General features: G+C 44.1%; 1 protein-coding gene and 1 long non-coding RNA gene across 2 annotated transcripts in view; one reads left to right on the top strand and one right to left on the bottom strand.

The window, feature by feature from the left end:
• Nucleotides 1-2,983, bottom strand: part of LOC143293755 (uncharacterized) — a 3,404-nt gene extending 421 nt beyond the window's left edge. The window contains exon 1 of the mRNA XM_076605012.1: nt 1,994-2,983. Coding sequence (XP_076461127.1) covers nt 1,994-2,983 — 990 coding nt within the window. The remainder of the gene's footprint in view (nt 1-1,993) is intronic.
• Nucleotides 2,984-16,846: 13,863 nt separating this feature from the next.
• Nucleotides 16,847-21,875, top strand: LOC143290349 (uncharacterized). The gene is made up of 2 exons (XR_013056369.1): nt 16,847-19,167; nt 19,282-21,875. It is a non-coding gene; the product is annotated as an uncharacterized LOC143290349 (long non-coding RNA).
• Nucleotides 21,876-22,312: the final 437 nt, after the last annotated feature.

Below are 22,312 nucleotides of genomic sequence, written 5' to 3'. Positions count from 1 at the left end.
GATAGGCATTGAGCCGAGGATAGGCATTGAGCCGAGGATAGGCATTGAAAGTATGTCAAGTAGCAACTTCTGGAATGTCCCTCGTGGGGTACTTGCTTCCACAATCTGCTGCAACCAGGGGACAGAATTACTGAGGTTCTGTCTGTAGGTCCGATATTTATACCGGTTCCAGACACTGGACAGTGTGGTCAGGCTCCAGTTTCTTGTACACATCTCTTGGACTTTTCTCGCCCCAAACCAAGAATAACGGGAAATTTCATTTGTCACCTTTGGAAGTTTAAAAAAAAATTCATTTTTAAGGTCAGTGTGACATTCTCATATTGATAACGGTGCAATCAAGTTTCATCGTGTGAGATGGGGGGGGGGGGGGGGGGTGGGGGGGGGGGGGGCGGGACGGGGAGGCAGCGAGCAGGACAATGTTCCGACGAGACTAACTTCCGGTCCACTGGAACTCATGGTGGCATCTTGCACGGACTGACTTATGGGCAGATTAGATCACTCTCACTTCACTCATTCCCTCGACCGCTGGGGTCGTTGGGGGGACATGAAGATGTCATAGCTCGCCACGCCGTTCTGTTGGCAGCTGTCGTGAGGAGATCTGGCATCGTCATTTTGGTCCATTCCTTGACGTTGTCGGGCCAGCTCTTTCTCTGCCGCCCCCGTCTGTGCCCTCCCTCTACAGTCCCTTACAGGATGGTTTTGGAGAGGGTGTTATGTCGTATGACGTGACCAAACCATGCCATCTTCCGTCGTTTGACAGTCGCCAGCAGTGGTTCTTGGGGCCCAACAAGGTTGCTGACCAGGTTCCGCACATAGTCATTGGTCTTGTGCTCCTTGTAGGAGATGTGTAGTAGTCTCCTCAAGCACTAGGTTTCGAATGCTTGGATTCTTCTTTCTGTTTCTGCCATCAGTGTCCATGTCTCACATCCATATAAGAGGATGGAGACCACCAGTGACTTGTAGAACAGGAATTTTGTGTGAAATCTGATGTTGCTCTTCCATACCCTGTTCAGTCTGGCCATCGCTGCCGTTGCAGAATTAATCCTATTTCGGATTTCTGCTGTGCAGGTGCCGTCTTTGTTCCCAGGTACTTGAAGCTGGTCACTTCTTCCAAGGGCTCACCATTCATGGTTATGTTGGCACCGATGTTAGTTGTGCTGTTGACCATGACCTTTGACTTCTCTGTGCTGACCTCCATGCCGTAAGCACTTGCTCTTGTAGTGAGTCTGTTAGATCCTGGAGCTCGGTGTTAGTGCCCCCCATGAGGTCGATGTCTGCGAACCGAAGATTGCAGACTGGCCTGCCGCCAATGGTGATGGAAGTGTGGTGGTCTTCGAGGGCCTCTTGCATGATTCTCTCCAGAAAGATGTTAAGTACTGGGGATAATAGGCATCCTTGCCTGACTCCGACTGTGGTCCGAAAGAACTGTCCTTGTTGATTGTTGAGGAGCACTGCGGTGCTGGAATGTTCGTAGAGGGCCTGGATGACTTGAATGAGCCCTTCAATGTTGAAGCCTCTCAGTACTTGCCAGAGGCCGCTGTGCCACACCCGATCGAATGCCTTCTTGAAGTCGATGAAGTTGTGAAAAATGTCCTTTTGGTGTTGTAGATGTTTTTCAATGAGGACTCGACAGTTGAATATTTGTTCGACAGCGCTCCGCCCTTTTCTAAAGCCTGCTTGTTCTTCTGACAGCAGCTCCTCAGCCTTGGATTTCAATCGGTTGAGGATGATGCGGAGCATAACTTTGCTTGGGTGGCTAATCAGACTTATAGTCCTGTAATTTTTGACACTGCTTGAGGTTGCCCTTCTTGGGTAGAGGAATCACCAGCGATTGGGTCCATTCTGTTGGCCACTTCTTTTCTGTCCAGATCTTCTGACATAGCATTGTTAGTGCTTCTGTGGTCTCCTTCCCTCCGTACTTCAAAAGCTCAGATGGGACGTTGTCCACTCTTGGGGATTTCTCTGGCTTCAGACTCTGTATTGCAGCCTCAACCTCCTCCTCCAACACTTGGAGATTTTCCTCGCTGTCTATGGATCGTGGGTTGTCCTGCAATATGGATGAGTCTGGATTGAGCTGGTAGTTGTAGAGGCCGTCACAGTATTCTGTCCACCTCTTCAGGACTTCTTCGCTATCTGTCAGTAGCTTGCCATCCTTATCTTCGATGACAGCTGATCTTGGCTGGCTAGTCTTAGTGAGGGTCTTGAGGGTGCTATAGGCTCCTTTGCTGTTCCCTGCTTCCATGCCTTTCTCAACTTCTTCGCACTGCTCCTCTATCCAGTTTTCTTTGGCTGCCTTCATCTTCGTCCTGACTTCTCTGTTCACCTGTTGGTACTTCGTCCTGGCTTCATTACCAGAGTGTTTCTTTTTCCTCAGTTCTCGCCGCTTGTCACACAGATCTAGGACCTCATTTGTCACCCATGGTTGGATCCTTTTTCGCTTTTTTCCCACCACTTGTTCAGCTGTTGTAGTTAGCACCTCTTTGATGTTAGCAAGGGTGTCTACATCGATGTCCATTAAGTTGAGGGCTGCGAACTTCCCGCCTACTTGAGCCTGGAACACATCCGCGATTTCGGGGTCCTTCAGCTTTTCTAGGTCAAAGCGGATACGGGGATTCCTTGGACAACGCTTGCACTTCAGCTTGAGCTTGAAGGTTGCCAAGACAAGATCATGATCGCTGCCGATATCAGCTCCTGGGAACGTCCTTGTGTTGGCTTTATCGATACTGGACTTGTAGCGTTGTGGGGTCAGGATGAAGTCTATCTGGTTGTGGACTTGCCCATTTGGCGAGTGCCAGGTTGCGGTTCTGGACAGCTTATGCTGGTGGAGAGTATTGGCTAGGGTAAGGCGATGGCTTTTGGCAAACTCCAGCAATCTAAGGCGTCTGTCGGTTTCCCCAATGCCGAACTTACCAGTTGTTCCTGCCCAATTCTGGTATGCATCTGGGCCAACCTTGGCATTCCAGTCTCCCTGGACTATCAGCATGTCTTTCTTTGGGACTGTTGCTATGATGGAGTCAATCTGTTCGTAAAACTCCTCTGCTCATCGTCATGGTCTGTCGTTGGAGCATAAACCTGGATGATTGTCAGGTTGTGGGGTTTGGCAGAAATGCGGATGGTAATAAGTCTGCTTGAGACGGGTGTACAGCTGATGACACTGCCTGCAGTTTCCTTCCGTACAATGAAGGCCACCCCGTACTCGCGTTTCTTTTCCCCAGAGAACCAGATCTTGTCCATCTGTTGTCGTTTCGCCGAAGCTAGTCCATCTGACTTCTGACAGTCCTATGACATCCCAGCGGTAGCGCTTCAGTTCGCGAGTCAGTTCATGGAGCTTACCACAGGCATACAGGGTACGAACATTCCACGTTCCGATGGTTGTACATTGCCTGGGTAGTTTGATGGTATTTCTCACTCCAGTAGCCCACTTATCGCTCCCACCCTGAAGTGAGTCAATGGGACGCGCGGTCGTTATTCCGGGCCCCGGCTGATCCGGCTTGGTAAACTGATTCTTCCTTCTCATGTCCTTTCAGTGGGCTTGGTAAAGCTTGGCGGCGCCCGTCTCCTCTCCAAGCCAAGACCGCAAGCCGCAGTCCACGATTATGGTGTGGTACGCCCTCGGTCATGTACACTTAGCCGTTGAGTCCATCATGGGACCCTTCCGCCCTGGTCGTTGGCCGCCTGTCCCCGCTCTTCCGCCCAGTGGTGCAGTGTAAACACCACCCCCTCACGTGGTTTAGCCCGCCAGCTGAAGCGGTTTACCGGGGTGTGGCGCTTGGAGCCAACACGCGAGATTTAGGGGTGGATGAGGACCAGTGATGCCCGTCCATCCTAACTAGTAGGAAGCAGCGTGCCAGACACCAAAGGTACTACCTCTATCCAGAGCCTCTACACCCCAAGGCGATTCGATAGCGATCGCCAACTGCGCAACTCATGGCAAACATGTTTGTGGTCTTAGGAATTGCGACTTCAGTTTGCGAGATGTAGAAGAGACCAGTTCTTTGGTCCAAACAGTGCATTCATGCATGGATGCAAGTCAGATTTCGAGGGACAGACATTCGCAAAGGAGAGGGGGTTGGTGTGCAGAGAACGAGAGAGGGGAAAGGGAAAGGGAGAGGGAGATGAGTCGATCAAGAGCTACGGAGAGAGTGGAGTAGAGAGCGAGAGAGAACGTTTTAGGCATTGCTTATTCTTCCAATCTATCCTCGATTATCTACATCAATTATAATTGTACACATACTTGAAGGAAACAGACAGCACTCAAAGCATAGATGAAAACCACCAGTGACAATTATCAATGGTCCCGAGTTTTAATGAATGACAAATCAGTGCTCACTCTTGAATGATAAAAATGGTCTTATGAATTGGTGTAACAATACTTTTTCTCTTTTTTTGACAATGAAATGAGATGACTGAATTTCAAACAAAGGTTTACATTTTTATGATGGTATGAGTATCAAAAACGAGTATTCCGGCTAAAAAAAAAAAAATAAAAATGGAGAAAAACATCGATTAAAATTATAATAAAACGTTTTAAAAACTTTTGATTAACTTTTTTGTACGAGTTAAAACTACGTCAAAATTAAAATGTTCACATTGTGCACGAATGCATAGAGTTAAAGACTACTTGTCAAAGTTCCCCTTTCAGTTTTAAAATTTCACATTGTGCAGATTACATTTTTCTGTGAACATGCTGTCAGCATTTTTGGAGCAGAGGATGAGATGAAGGAAGGCACAGGTGGTAGCACCGCTTGGTTGTCACGTCAGTAAAACGGAGCTCTGACGGCTCTGGGTTGGTGGAGCGGCCACTCTGCAACACACCCATTGCTTATCTGACCACATTGCTCATTGCATCTGATGATCACAATCCACTCTGCAACACACCCATTAACATCTGACCACATTGCCCATTGCATCTGATATCACAATCCACTCTGCAACACACCCATTAACATCTGACCACATTGCCCATTGCATCTGATATCACAATCCACTCTGCAACACACCCATTACTTATCTGACCACATTGCTCATTGCATCTGATATCACAATCCACTCTGCAACACACCCATTAACATCTGACCACATTGCCCATTGCATCTGATATCACAATCCACTATGCAACACCCATTGCTTATCTGACCACATTGCTCATTGCATCTGATATCACAATCCACTATGCAACACCCATTGCTTATCTGACCACATTGCTCATTGCATCTGATATCACAATCCACTCTGCAACACCCATTAACATCTGACCACATTGCCCATTGCATCTGATATCACAATCCACTCTGCAACACCCATTAACATCTGACCACATTGCTCATTGCATCTGATCACAATCCACTCTGCAACACCCATTAACATCTGACCACATTGCCCATTGCATCTGATATGACAATCCACTATGCAACACCCATTAACATCTGACCACATTGCTCATTGCATCTGATATCACAATCCACTATGCAACACCCATTGCTTATCTGACCACATTGCTCATTGCATCTGATATCACAATCCACTCTGCAACACCCATTAACATCTGACCACATTGCCCATTGCATCTGATATCACAATCCACTCTGCAACACACCCATTAACATCTGACCACATTGCTCATTGCATCTGATATCACAATCCACTCTGCAACACACCCATTAACATCTGACCACATTGCTCATTGCATCTGATATCACAATCCACTCTGCAACACCCATTAACATCTGACCACATTGCCCATTGCATCTGATATGACAATCCACTATGCAACACCCATTGCTTATCTGACCACATTGCCCATTGCATCTGATATCACAATCCACTATGCAACACCCATTGCTTATCTGACCACATTGCTCATTGCATCTGATACCACAATCCACTATGCAACACCCATTGCTTATCTGACCACATTGCCCATTGCATCTGATGATCACAATCCACTCTGCAATACCCATTAACATCTGACCACATTGCCCATTGCATCTGATATCACAATCCACTCTGCAATACCCATTGCTCATTGAAATATGACTATCACAATGGAGCATCCACTCTACAACACATTGCTCATTGGCATCTGACTACTATCACAATGGAGCATCCACTCTACAACACACATTGCTCATTGGCATCTGACTACTATCACAATGGAGCATCCACTCTACAACACATTGCTCATTGGCATCTGACCACTCAAGAGCCACTCTACAACACACATTGCTCATTGCCATCTGACCACTATCACAATGGAGCATCCACTCTACACACATTGCTCATTGGCATCTGACTATCACAATGGAGCATCCACTCTACAACACACATTGCTCATTGCCATCTGACCACTATCACAATGGAGCATCCACTCTACAACACATTGCTCATTGCCATCTGACCACTATCACAATGGAGCATCCACTCTACACACATTGCTCATTGGCATCTGACTATCACAATGGAACATCCACTCTACAACACAATCCTCATTGAAATATGACTATCACAATGGAGCATCCACTCTACAACACAATCCTCATTGAAATATGACGTTCACAATGGAGCATCCACTCTACAACACACACCCATTGCTCATTGGCATCTGACCACTGTCAAAGCTCGTGTCACCAACTCAATGCCGTTATCACCAGTCGTAAACCAACGTCACAATGCTCTCGGTCTAGCCAGCACAATACCAAATTGTTACTCATATCCATTCGTGAATAGTATGTGAAACGGAAGCTGCTATTCCGACGCAAGTCCCTCCAGTGGATTGTCTGCGAATGTTTTTGGCGTCAGTTTCATTTGCTTTAGAGTAATTTCATACATACAAAATTAGATGAGTGGCCATCGAGTTATGTTCGACTTTCCAAATGCATTCCGTGCATAGTATATATATCCTCTGCTTACAATCGTTAGAAACCTTACCAAGATTCAAAGTCTTGAGGTTGGAAAAAAATCTGTCATTCTGTTGGAACCTGAGCCCGCGAAACTCTGGGGAATGTGCAAGACATTACAGGTATTTGGGATGACTAACCTCATAGCCGAGAGGATCGAAGCACCGTTCTCTAGTCGGATTTACGTATTTATCCTAAAAGTCCCACTGTGGAAACAGGATCATAATCAAGGAATGGGACCACCGTAGCAAAGACAAGATGGTTCCACTTCACAAAAACAGTTCCTCTTACCGAAAGCTATAACGGTAGCTATTTCATTCCTCGATTGACAGCAAGTCACTTTGCACACGTTGGGGCGGGGTTGGGGCTATTCAAAACCATAATGTGTATGTGTATATGTATATATATATATATGTATATATATATATATATATATATATACACACTCTTAATACAAAGAAACGGCACGATTTTCAAAATTTCGAGGCAGTCATAACATTGAGGATAGACAGTTTTGCATCATTTTCGGAATTGACTGCTCTGCAATTCTGTTGTGACGAAGTGAAACTGTATTGGTGTGAATGGCTCCAACAGAGTCGTCTTTCTCGAAAGCCACTTTAATTTTGATGGAATTCCATTTATCAAATCACGAAGTCAAAATACATATGGGAAAAGATGTTATTTTGATACAATAAATAAATGGAGAGATGAAAAAACGAATGAATAAATTAGATATTTATTTTCTGTCAGTAACATTTCAGCTGTGAATATTTGATTTGTTTAGACTGCCGTGAAGCATACATTGTCCTAGACTCATGTTCACATGCAAATACAAGAATTTGATAAATTATACGCTAGGCGAAGCGGTTTTGAATTTCGTAAAATGTTACATGAATCACTTGTCAGTGATCACTTGTATGGAAAAAAAACCCCGACGAATTCACTTATGTGAGCATACTTATCAATATACAACAGACTAGAAGGATTTCCTTTCACACACCCATGAAATGGAGGACAATCTTGTTCAGACTTTATCCACATTCTCCTCTCCTGTGACTGGTGGAGTGAGAGTCAGCCTTGTGAACACTACTCATGTCAGATCAAACGTGATATATTTTCAGCAATATCCACAATCCCCCCTCCCCACCCCCACTCCCTTTATCTTTAAAACAGACTGGAATAACCGACTTACAATTCTGTACCGTAACGGATTCGAGCGAGTATGGTTAGCTCCGAACTAACTCTGCTACACAAGAGCCTGAATGCATGTATATTGTATTACATTCGGTAGAGAGCAGCTCGAATTTTAAAATCTTGACAAAAATCTAGGTATACATGTGTACAGGGTCTTTGGCTACAGTCATACACAGCCCCCTACCCAACCCCTCTATTATTCGTGCGAGTCTTGAGTGATACACTTTTTAGAATGGCAATTTTTGGCGAAATTGTATCCAACTTTCGTCATTAATGCTAAGCGTAGCCAGATGCACATTTCTTCCCCTGTACTCTTTCCACTCAGTTTCGATTTGAAGACCGAGAAAGTTGTAAATTGGTTAGACATTGTAATATATACTCTACATGTCTTCCCCTCTCGAATGCTCGAATGCCGTGAAGAAGGCCTATAAAAGAGGGGGGGAAATGTACAGTATATAGTACAGTGTCTTAATCCCAAGTGGAGTGATGGCCTAGAGTTAATGCGTCCGCCTAAGAGTCTGAGCGCGCTGGTTCGAATCACGGCTCCGCCTCGATATTTTCGACCTTGAGTGGTGGTCTAGACGCTAGTCATTCGGATGAGACGAAACCGAGGTCCCGCGTGCAGCATGCACTTAGCGCATGTAAACAAAAAAAGGGTTTCCCTGGCAAAATTCTGTAGAAAAATCCTCTTCGATAGGAAAAGCAAAACTGCAAGCAGGAAAAAATACCAAAAGGGTGGCGCTGTAGTGTAGCCACGCGCTATCAGCCCGAATTTCACACAAATGTTGATAAAAATACAAATACAAAATACAAATTTACAACTTTTTCCGTCTTCGAAACGAAAGAATACGGGGGAAGAAATAATAGATATTGTCAACAGTAAGAATGATAATGATATTTACCAAACGTAGTTCTCACGAACCCAGATGAACGCCGCCCCATGTGTCAGTGCGCTGAACAAACGGATGGGATGATAGGCCATCAGAAAGGCAAAGGCCCCGATGCCCAAAGACAAGAGCAGGCAGCTACCCCAGTCCTTGAACTCGTCCGCCAGGATGTTTCGGATTGCCTTCCACGTAAACATGCTGGTCGAACAAAGTCTGTGTTGGCTCTGCTTCTGATTCTGGATTTCGCACCTCGGAAGATACGTCAAACACCGTCAGACACAATTGAATGCGCGTTGAGATCTGGTGTGGTGACGGTTTTATATCAGTGGGACTGAGAAGGACTGAGGCCTTTTTCTTTCCCTAAAGTTGTGAGAATCACGTGAAATTTGTGAATCGTCAGAACTCAAGCTCGTATGCTCAGAAGTCGCTGAAGTTGGCAAATCTCTGCATGAGTGTGCTCATAGACCCGCTCTCCCCCCCTCCCCGCTCCCCCCCCCCTCCCCCCGCCCATGCCTCCCCCATACCCCCCCCCTCGCCCCCCCCCCCACACACACACACGAGAGAGAGAGAGAGAGAGAGAGAGACAGAGACAGAGAGACAGAGAGGGTGCAGGACAAAACGTTCTGCTTCATCGATTCATCGTTCAGAAGTTGCTGCTCATGTCACGAGCAAACTGGCGGAGTACGTGGAAACTTGCACACACTGAACCGTGAACGCCGCCAACAAGAAGGGGAAGGATTCCCTTTGTCACCCGCTCTCCTTACTGTGTTTCTCACATGGAGGACGGTGCTGACGAGGAAAGAGCGTGATCAGCTGGCAGCTTTTTTCTTACGTCAACTATAAGAATAATAAATAACCAATCCTGGCTGCCTGTTTGGTATTGGAAAGTGTGCGGGGGGTGGAAGCTACTATTGGGTTGGGGGAGGGCAGGGAAGAGGTTACTTTCAGGGCGTGGTTTGTCATGACGTAGTATGGGCTGTCATGACACGTCATTCCTCAGCACACACACACACACACACACACACACAGGGGTGAGAAGAATACCCATGACACCCCCGTGCCGCACTGCACTGTCGCAAATAAACAGATAGCAGATAGCAGACATATGTCAAGGTGTAAGGTGGCCGAATGGATAAGACGTTCATCTGTCAATACAGTGTCCGTGAGGGTCTGGGTTCGAATCCCGCTCTCGCCCTTTCTCCCAAGTTTGACTGGAAAATCAAACTGAGCGTCAAGTCATTCGGATGAAACGATAAACCGAGGTTCCGTGTGAAGCACGCACTTGGCGCACTGAAAAAGAGTCCATGGCAACGAAAGTGTCGTCCTCTGCACTGAAATGCTAGGGAAGAAAAGCGCTCTTCTTGGTACACAAATGCATGACAAGCGTTCTGGTGATGCTGCCGGTCAGACATCTGCCTGCCACATGTGATGTAGCGTATATGGAATCGTGCGAACGATGTGACGCCTCCTTGAGAAACTGAAACAGAAACATAATTATGTCTGCTATCCAGTCAGTCAATTTTTAACCCCTCGTCTGCTGAAGCCCAGGTGAAAAGAGACCAGGACTGGCATGAGTGTGAACTGCAGCTGTCACTTTCTGTGTACCTTTTCAATGGTTTTCATTGTCATTATTATTTCTTTCCTCTTTTTAATTTTTTTTTTTTATACAAGGTAGATCAACACCAAGAGGGGAAAGATCCAAATCAATACAGAATGGTGGCTGACATCCTGATCTCAGTGTAATCCCGGTCTTATGTTCACTGATGTGACAGTCTTTCACCAACTAGCATTGTCGTCAGCAGCAGTTAAGGGGTTACCCTGTGGAGTGATGGCCTACAGGTAACGCGTCCGCAAAGGGAGCGAGACAATCTGAGCACTGGTTCCAATCCCACAGTCGCCAGTATTTTCTCCCCCTCCACTAGACTTCAGTGGTGGTCTGGACGCTAATCATTCGGATGAAACGATAAACCGAGGCCTCGTGTGCAGCATGCACTGAGCGCACGTAAAAGAACCCACGGCAACAAAGGGTTGTCCCTGGCAAAACTGTGTAGAAAAATCCACTTCAATAGGAAAACAAATGACTTTGCAGGCAGAAACAAAATACAGAAAAAAAGGGGTGGCGCTCTCAGTGTAGCGACGCGCTCTCGCTGGGGACAGCAGTCGAATTTCACACACAGGAATCAGAGGAATCTGTAGTGACAAAAATATCAATTAATATTTGTTTATATTTCGTATTTCTCTTTTTTATCACAACAGATTTCTCTTTGTGAAATTCGGGCTGCTCTCCCCAGGGAGAGCGTGTCGCTACACTACAGCACCATCCATTTTGATTTTTTTTTTCTGCGTGCAGTTTTATTTGTTTTTCCTATCGAAATGGATTTTTCTACAGAATTTTGCCAGGAACAACCCTTTTGTTGCTGTGGGTTCTTTTACGTGCGCTAAGTGCATGCCAGCACACGAGACCTCGGTTTATCGTCTCATCCGAATGACTAGCGTCCAGACCACCACTCAAGGCTAGTGGAGGGGGAGAAAATATCGGCGGCTGAGCCGTGATTCGAACCAGTGCGCTCAGATTCTCAAGCTTCATAGGCGAACGCGTTACCTCTAGGCCACCACTCCACAACCGATGCTTCCACGATCACTCAACCCTGCAAGTAACGTCACACGTCCTTCAGATTACACCCTGCTGCGTTGCCTTCCGAACCCCTTGTGGCCAGTCCAAGCTGATCTGCTTCAACAGAGGACACCCTGCTGCGTTGCCTTCCGAACCCCTTGTGGCCAGTCCAAGCTGATCTGCTTCAACAGAGGACACCTTGCTGCGTTGCCTTCCGAACCCCTTGTGGCCAGTCCAAGCTGATCTGCTTCAACAGAGGACACCTTGCTGCGGTGCCTTCCGAACCCCTTGTGGCCAGTCCAAGCTGATCTGCTTCAACAGAGGACACCTTGCTGCGTTGCTTTCCGAACCCCTTGTGGCCAGTCCAAGCTGATCTGCTTCAACAGAGGACACCTTGCTGCGTTGCCTTCCGAACCCCTTGTGGCCAGTCCAAGCTGATCTGCTTCAACAGAGGACTGGTTTACGATAGGACGTAAAGTTCATTTACGGCACTTGACAGAAGGCTGTACTACTTTTATGTCCGTTTACGACTGTGAAGACCTTGACTTGTATGACTTGTGTGGATTGGGGACACTGCTTTTGCCTCTCATCGTGGTTTTTTCTTATTGTTATTATCATTATCATTATATATATATATATATATATATATAGAGAGAGAGAGAGAGAGAGAGAGAGAGAGAGAGAGAGAGAGAGACCCTACCACCTCTCTCTATCTCTCTCTCCCACCCCACACACACTCCTCTCTCTCTCTCTCTCTCTCTCTCTCTCCCACCTCGCTGTTTTCAGAAGTTTGGCGTTTCTCTGCATCTCTCTCTGGACTTGAAACACAATTCATTGTTGCATTCACGTGTGGGTTGAGTTGCGAACGGCCATAGAAACACACACTTCAAGAGTTCTAACGTCACAATGAGTGGGCAGAAAGATTCACCAGTGGCCTACAAGGCCTTTCAGTCCAATGACACGCACTTCTCTCTCTCTCTCTCGCTCTCTCTCTGTGAGGGGGTGGGAGAGGGGGGTGGGGGGGGGGGGGGGCTTGTAGGTGGGTGTGTGCTTTTGTAGTGGGTCCTTTTTCATGGAACCTATAATGAATTATATAAAGGTACGTGTAGGTCTTTGAATAAATGCAGGTGTTTTTTTTGTTTTTGTTGTTGTTGTTGTTGTTGTTGTTGTTTTGTCTCCCGTTATCAGTATACCCACAAGAAGAGAAAGACGGTGTGTGCGAAGATCTATAAATATTACAACTTCTCGCAGCAATGTGTTTGCACAAGTTGATTCTAATATTGATAGCTGAGTGTTGGACTCGCTGGCACACATATACGCGTGCGCGCGCGCACACACACACACACACACACACACACACTTGCACGCACACACGCAGCCAACAGGATTCAGAACCCTCCACCCATTTTCCACCCCCTGTCACATATACAACAAGGCATGCAGACACACACACACACACACACACACACACACACACACGCACACACACACATGTGACACGATCTTCCAATTATGGAAACACTAGAAAGTCTGCACGAGACAGAAGCCTATAATAAATCACGTTATTTTGAGCTCGATCCCAGTTTGACGGCTGTATTTTCTGTTTTTTCATTTCTGTTTTCCCGTGTTACCCTCGGTCTTTCCTCATACGATAAGACACGTTCTCGGCACACGTGCATGCGCGCATGTGTGCGTGCGTGTGCGAGTGTGCGTGCGCGCGCGCGCGCGCGTGTGTGTGTGTGAGAGAGAGTTTGTTAGGGGGTGTGTGTGTGTGTGTGTGTGTGTGTGTGCATGTGTGCCACGGGTGTGCGCGCGCGCGCTATTACTATTCCCCTTCTCCTCTCTACCTTCCCCGCCTTTCACACACACACACACACACTCTCTCTCTCTCACCAACATATTTCTCTGTGTTTTCTTCTCCCCCCCCCCCCCCCCCCACACACACACACCCCTCTGTGTCGCCCGTGCAACTGCTGTTGCCGGCTAAATTTGTCCGGCAGTAGTTCAAAATAACTCTGATCTGTTGTTGAGTTCTGGGGGAAGGAAATTAAAGGCTGGTATGGTGCAGAGGCCGTGGTGGAGAGGCGTTGGTTATTGGCGGGGGTGGGGGGTGGGGGAGAGCTAAACTGCTATGCAATACAATACACACAACACAGAAACAGCAAAGATAAAACGGTGCACGTGGGGGTGGGGGGGAGAGAGCTAAACTGCTATGCAATACAATACACACAACACAGAAACAGCAACGATAAAATGGTGCATGTGGGGGTGGGGGGTGCGGGGGGTGGGGGGGAGAGAGCTAAACTGCTATGCAATACAATACACACAACACAGAAACAGCAACGATAAAATGGTGCATGTGGGGGTGGGGGGGAGAGAGCTAAACTGCTATGCAATACAATACACACAACACAGAAACAGCAAAGATAAAATAGTGCATGTGGGGGTGGGGGGTGCATGTGGGGGTGGGGCGGTGGGTATCCCAGTCTGTCGTACCGAATTATACAATGATAATGATTATGACGATGATGAATAAAATAAGAATATTCATCAAAATAATGCTATAAGAAAACAACAACAACAATAATAATGATAATAAATGTATTTATATTGCGTTTTATTTTGTGTAGAATGACATCAAATCGTTTTACACCATAATGCAGTAAGTCATAATCACGAAACCAATCATTCTGATTCGGAAGGATCAACGTGAGAAAACTGCTTTAAAGATAATAATAAAACAACCAAAACAACAACAACAAAAACAAAAAACCAAAAAACCCAACATGTGAATAGAAACTATATGTTTGGCTTGAAATATGGAGGAGATAGTTGTTTTAAAAAGAGGTGGGATATATGTTTTAAGGCCATACTTAAAGAGCTGGGTGCCGAGATTTGACGAAGAGAATGAAGGAGGTTGGTTTTCATGAGGTGATCTCTGCAGCACTAAGTCTGCTTACAGTTGAGAGTCAGTGTTCGTATGTATTTGGAATTTACCTTGGAGTTTGGAACATTCTTAACTCTAGCGCTGCCAAGTTCACTCATGAAACCTACTCTTAATATGGAATCGAGATGGAGCAGCTGAGCCGACTGTGGAGTGTTCGAACACTGAAACAATGCGACACGTTCGTGATAAAACAGAAAACAGCACAATTCCCATTGCAACGGTCTGAGAATAATAATTATATGTGACTGACACACACCTAGAATACGATGCCAACCCCCCACACCCCCACTGCCCACAGCCTCATGAAACAGCTGTCGATTTCTGGCAGAGAGAGGACATGGGCTCTCAAGGCAATGGCAGAAGCAGTAGAAGAGTTCCAGCTGGATCTGGTCGAGGAGGAATGAAAGTAAACTTCATAAGGATTAAATTTTCCCTACTCAAACTTGGCGTACGATGGCTCAGTGGTCTGCCAGAAAAGGTGACTCAGTTCTGAAGTGGCGGCCACCCTGGAGGCGCGGGTTCGAACCTGCTGAGGACCAGGAAAACAGAAGAAAAAGGAAAAGGCGGCAATACAAGGGCATCCAGGAGTCATGACCTGGGTGCGGCCCGGCCCCCTTAGTGTAAGGAGTTAAGGGCCGAAACACTTGACTGAGAGGGGCTTCTTCTCTGAAGACCTTGTACTGTCCAGCTCTCCCTATAGTTTCTTATCACTATTATTTTTTAAGACCTCTTGTGGAACTGAAAGTTGATACCACTACTCTGCACACACAGACACACACCGCACACATACATGTGACGCGAAATTCCAATTATGGAAACCCAAGAAAGTCCACCACCAATACCACTACTACTTCTACTACCACCTTTTACCAATATATGGAAGTTGTCTTTTTTTAAGTCATCGTCGTCTAAATCACATCGCCACCATCATTGCTCACACACACACACGTCAGCAAGGGTTGTATGCACGGAAGCAAACTCTTGTAGACTCACAGTATTTTGGATGCGCCTTGATTATCGCCCCTAGTGCAAACCAACCAGTATTTATTTCCTAATATTCTATTCTATTTTTTCCACATACAGATCTTTTTGTATTAGTAAGAATCCACGAATTTAGGAATTTACACAAATCTTTGTTTTGGTATTTCAGGGCACAGTTTCATGAAAGCACAGTGGATCTTCTTTGCAATTAGTCACAGTTGGACCAAAAGACCCCCCCCCCCAAAAAAAATAACAACATTAAATAGTCTTGCAAAAACACCTGGGAAAAGGAACTCTCTGAAGTGCTTCAACAATAGCATGCACAGATATATTTGGATACCTTTCAGAGTGGATTTCTTGTACAGAATTTGGCCCGAGAACACTATGCTGCCATGTTTTTTTCAGTGCACCAAGTACCTGCTGCAAACAGGGCCTTGCTTTATCATCTCCTCTGAATGATTACACTTTATTTGATTGTCCAGTTCAACTTGGGAGAAAGGGCGAGAGAGGGTATCAAACTCAGGCCCACATGGGTACTATATTGGCAGATAACCATCCTGCCATCTTTTTCTCCAGTAGTGACAGAGGGCAGGGAACTGTCCATGTTGGGTCACTCGGAGGCCACACCCCAGAGGAGACCCTGCACTGCTACTGTGTCATCTTGATGGTGTTTAGTTAACAGAAGTTTACATTTGGGCCAACAGCAAAGTGAGAGCTGTATTATCAATGGTTTCTCCACTGCAATGGGAAGTCATTTACAGCTGAGTCTTTTGTGAGGGACTATCACTCTCAAACTTGGAGGCAAAATTGCACTGGCTCTTAGTGCTGCAGCCTTGTGGGCTAGGTGGCCTTTGGGAACCATCCCAACGCCGACTGTCCTAAAACCCTCTTGGCCGAGAGGGCGGAGATGAAACTTGGGCAAGACACTGTCCACTATAATATCATCCCAACCATCCCAGTGCTGACTGTCCTAAAACCCTCTTGGCCCAGAGGGTGGAGATGTACCTTGGGCAAGACACTCTCCACTATAATAATATCATAGCTCAGATAGTCGGGACAGCAGTTACCTCCTCTGCTGTTGTGATGGTCATAGTCAAACACGACTGACTATCATATATACAGTTGTGCCTGTACTGGTTCAACATAAGCAGGGCACTCTTTGCTCTGAGTAATGACATCTGCAGTAACTTTGCAGAAACTTTGCTTAAGTACCACTCCATCTAAGGGGTTTGAACACACACACACACACACACACACACACACAAATCAGTAGAACCAATTCACACACACACACAAACACACACACTTGGGATAGTATCAACCGACCTTTACTGTCCTAGTCTTTAGTTCCTGAAAGATTCAACAATGAATGTTAAAAACACAAGATGCACACCTTGCAATTACTCATTTAAAATACTTTTGTGTGCACAGAACATTTGGAGCGACAATGCAACACATAAGGTAAGTAGTGATAATATCAGACACATTTTATTGACAATGCAACACAAGGTAAGCAGTGATAATATCAAACACATTTTATTATCTCACAAAGATAAACTGCATCAGGTGCGGCACAACTCAACAAGACAATCAGCCAACACACACCCATAAACAAAAACAACATGAAACATTACTTGATTAAACAGGAGTAATAAACATACAAGTTTTCAAACAAAAAGCATTTCACATATTCACTTCAAACAAACATTTTAATCAATAATCATTACATCATAATTATAAGAACAGATATGTTTAAAGACATGAACGTTGACATCAGGCAAAGTAACAAAATTCTCACCCACATTTTCAGGTTCATCCACATCAAATCTCATTTCTTATCACAGATGTTGTACACACCACTGGTAAATTTCACCATCGATGTCATGATCAAAAGCAGTCAAGTATTTCAAATAATGCAGTGTTACAGAATCATATGCTGCCAAGTTTATCCAATCCACATATTTAGGAGCCCTCCTCTACTGCAAAGTACAAAAGAATGCCTCAAGTTAAAGGAAAACACACACACACACACACACACACACACACACAATCCATACAAGTTACACACACACACAGACACACACACACACACACACACACAGAATTGATTACAAAGGCAGTCTTGATATGGAAGGTCAAATTTCAAACGGTCACAGCCTCTCAGTTTACATGCGGCAATGCTCTCCATCTATGGAGCGAAGTCCTCAGTCGTGATTCTGGTTCGGCAACTGAAGGAAAGGAAACTAAAACTGAGCAACTTGTAACACACACGGCTTTCTTCCCCTATATAGCATGTAACAATAGTGACTGCAGGATATTTTGACCATTTGTGTGTGTGTGTGTGTGTGTGTGTGTGTGTGTGTGTGTGTGTGCTTGCAAAGTGTGTATGTAATGTCATACATGTAAAGTATACATGTGTCAATAACTGCAACTAGTTTCTGGGGGGAAAAAGTTACAACCCGATTCCCTGCTTGATGGCAAACCATACAACAAAGTGCAGATACGAATGGCAGAAAATGAGAATGTGATCCTCTCACTTTCAAACAATTACAATGTCTCAAAGACAGTAATTATATGAAACAAAGATAACTATAGCTCCAAATGCTCATTTATCAATAAAGATTACTTGCGGGTACTATGAGGGAAAAAAACCCCGTTAGGTTAGCATGTGAATGGTCATATTGGTTTATATGTATAAAGTGAGTTCATTTTTTTTTTATTGGATGATAAAATACTTGCAATAATTCTTTTGTTTCAAACTCTGGGATCTGATGAGTGGAAAAAAGGCACTGTACCCCCTGTCCTCCCACCTCCCTTGTCACAAGGGCATCTAAAGCATTCATCCCTAGGCACTTCACAGCCTGAAGACAGGCTTTCCTGTCATACTGACACAGAAATGTAGAAAATGTACTGAAACTGAGCAGTTTTTTCCCCCTCTAAACTGACGTGTGGACACAGCCGGAAATACTGTAGAAGTGTGTTCCCTATGCTTGAGGTTTATGAAATACTGTAGAAGTGTGTTCCCTATGCATGAGGTTTATGAAATACTGTAGAAGTGTGTTCCCTATGCATGAGGTTATGAAATACTGTAGAAGTGTGTTCCCTGTGCTTGAGGTTTATGAAATACTGTAGAAGTGTGTTCCCTATGCATGAGGTTATGAAATACTGTAGAAGTGTGTTCCCTATGCATGAGGTTTATGAAATACTGTAGAAGTGTGTTCCCTCTGCATGAGGTTATGAAATACTGTAGAAGTGTGTTCCCTATGCATGAGGTTATGAAATACTGTAGAAGTGTGTTCCCTGTGCTTGAGGTTATGAAATACTGTAGAAGTGTGTTCCCTGTGCATGAGGTTATGAAATACTGTAGAAGTGTGTTCCCTGTGCATGAGGTTATGAAATACTGTAGAAGTGTGTTCCCTATGCATGAGGTTTATGAAATACTGTAGAAGTGTGTTCCCTCTGCATGAGGTTTATGAAATACTGTAGAAGTGTGTTCCCTATGCTTGAGGTTTATGAAATACTGTAGAAGTGTGTTCCCTCTGCATGAGGTTTATGAAATACTGTAGAAGTGTGTTCCCTATGCATGAGGTTTATGAAATACTGTAGAAGTGTGTTCCCTATGCATGAGGTTTATGCAGATCTAGGAAGGTGGAAATACTTTAGAAGTGTGTTCCCTGTGCTTGAGGTTTATGCAGAACCAGGAAGGTGGAAATACTGTAGAAGTGTGTTCCCTATGCTTGAGGTTTATGCAGATCCTGGAAGGTGGAAATACTGTAGAAGTGTGTTCCCTATGCTTGAGGTTTATGCAGATCCAGGAAGGTGGAAACTGTGTTGAAGAAACAAATGTTGACGCCCAAGCAATGCTCAGCCGCAGCGTCCAGTGAGTCAAGCTAATGGCAGTAAAGGTAAAAGGTGGTAGTAGAAGGAGTAGAGCTACAAATGGGCTGAAAAACTCATTATTGGCCCACAGAACTGAACAAAAAGAAAACAGAAAAAACACATGGTAAAGAAAATCAAGCACAATGAATAACTCATTATTGGCCCACAGAACTGAACAAAAAGAAAACAAAAAACACATGGTAAAGAAAATCAAGCACAATGAATGACTCATTATTGGCCTACAGAACTGAACAAAAAGAAAACAAAAAACACATGGTAAAGTAAATCAGCCACAATGAATAACTCATTATTGGCCTACAGAACTGAACAAAAAGAAAACAGAAAAAACACATGGTAAAGTAAATCAGCCACAATGAATAACTCATTATTGGTCAACAGAACTGAACAAAAAGAAAACAAAAAACACATGGTAAAGTAAATCAGCCACAATGAATAACTCATTATTGGCCCACAGAACTGAACAAAAAGAAAACAGAAAAAACACATGGAAAAGAAAATCAGCCACAAGCACAGCCACACTCGTGCACATAAACCCAACACTGGAAGGGTTATGATTCCCGAATAAATTTCTCTATTGGAAACTAGCCATAACATATGTAAATGCACACTCATTCCAGCACTTGTTTAAAAAGTCAAAAAAACAAAAAAAAAAAAAAATATCTAATGATCGGGAAAATGGCTGATAAAGCCTAAAAGCCATGACATTGATGTGATAAGATATGATATGATATGGTATGATATGGTATGGTATGGTATGGTATGATATGGTATGGTATGGTATGGTATGGTATGATATGGTATGATATGATATGATATATGATATGATATGATATATGGTATGGTATGGTATGACATGATATGATATGGTATGATATATGATATGATATGATATGATATGATATGGTATGGTATGGTATGGTATGGTATGGTATATGATTTGATATGATATGGTATGGTATGGTATGGTATGATATGATATGCTTCTCCCATTGACCGCTCAATCAATCATGTTGTCAAATGATTAATCAAACTAACCCGAATAAAAACATAATTGAACACAATAAGTAACATTTTAGATAATAACAGGCATGCAAAAATAATCTTTAAAAAGGATGTCAATAGACGCCTTTCATGTCCCAGGGACAACAAATACCATAATTATAGTAAAAATGCCCAATTACCAAACACACACACACACTGACTGATGTATTGATATGGATTCTAAAATAGCACCTATCCTCGGTTGGAGGCCAAGCTCTAAGCACTTTACAAACACGGCATCATCTGCACAACAGGCTGCCTACTTCTGTAGAGCCGACTGACGGCTGCCACTGGGCACACATCATTCGTTTCCTGTGTCATTCAGTCAGATTTCAGGCACGCACACATACACACTTAGACAGACATGTAACATCTTACGTATATGACCATTTTCTTTATTTGCCCCACTTGTAGGCAGCCATAGTCCTTTTTCAGGGGTGTGAATGCTGGGTATGTTCTTGTTTCCATTACCCACAGAACGTTGACTTGGATTACAGGATCTTTAACGTGCGTATTTGATCTTCTGTTTGCGTATACACACTATGGGGGTTCAGGCACAAGCAGGTCTGTACACATGTTGACCTGGGAGATCGGAAAAATCTGCACCCTTTACCAACCAGGCGCCGTCCCTGAGATTTGAACCTGGGACCCTCAGATTGAAAGTCCAACGCTTTAACCATTCAGCTATTGCAGCCATCGTGCATAAGTATAAGTGCACAGGCATGCACACAAAGGGAAGTACACACAGACAGACTGACAGACACAGACACAGACACATACAGAGAAAAAAAGGCTTTCTACAGAAAAAAAACATCAGGGCAGGGTGTCTTTGATACATGTAAACCTGCACCTGCGTGTGTGTGAGTGAGTGTGTGTGTGTGTGTGTGTGTGTGTGAGAGATTATTAATGATTTGAAAAAATTGTTTTAAAAAGATTTAAAACTAATAAAAGGGAAAAGTGTGGTAGGAAAAATCCTAACATCAAACAACTACAACAAATTTCCTATTGGTTTGTGCAGTATAGTGCACATTCTTTAATATCAGTAAATGTCTTAAAACTGTCAAACACACATTGAAGTGAATGGTGAGAAAAGCTATAAAACAAAAAGAGCTGACCATGTCAAGCTGTGAATATCGTGGAAGAGGCTAATAATAGACATAGCCAACACAGTGAATCAACCAGCTGTGCAGACTGATTTTTCTAGTCATGATCACACCTTTGATTATTCAGTTGCCAGTGTTTGTGTTCAGCATTCTAAGCTCAGTATCAACAACTATATTTTAAAGAGCTAGTGGTGATGTTTGTTACATTTGATTTATTCAGTTACTGATGCTTAATGTTCCATACAAAGTTCTTTACTTCCTGAATGCAATAGATAGTAAAAAAAACAAAAAACAAAACAAAAAAAAACAAAACCAACAACACCCACTGAGTTATATGAAAAAAACAAACAAACACACAAACAAAAAACCACCCACTGAGTTATATGATCAAATCACCAATGAACAGTTGCACCAAACCACCAAGCAGCACATTGGACCGTATGAAAATCTGATGATTTCAGCTAAGAAAATTAAGGTTAATATGTGGAAACCTCTCAGCTTGAATATTTACCCTGACTAAAGACTGGCAAAAGATAATATGTGGAAACCTCTCAGCTTGAATATTTACCCTGACTAAAGACTGGCAAAAGATAATATGTGGAAACCTCTCAGCTTGAATATTTACCCTGACTAAAGACTGGCAAAAGATAATATGTGGAAACCTCTCAACTTGAATATTTACCCTGACTAAAGACTGGCAAAGATAATAATAATATGTGGAAACCTCTCAACTTGAATATCTACCCTGA

Source organism: Babylonia areolata, chromosome 1 (genome assembly GCF_041734735.1).
Source record: "Babylonia areolata isolate BAREFJ2019XMU chromosome 1, ASM4173473v1, whole genome shotgun sequence".
NCBI lineage: Eukaryota > Metazoa > Mollusca > Gastropoda > Neogastropoda > Buccinidae > Babylonia > Babylonia areolata.
This window is presented reverse-complemented; position numbering and strand designations above follow the sequence as displayed.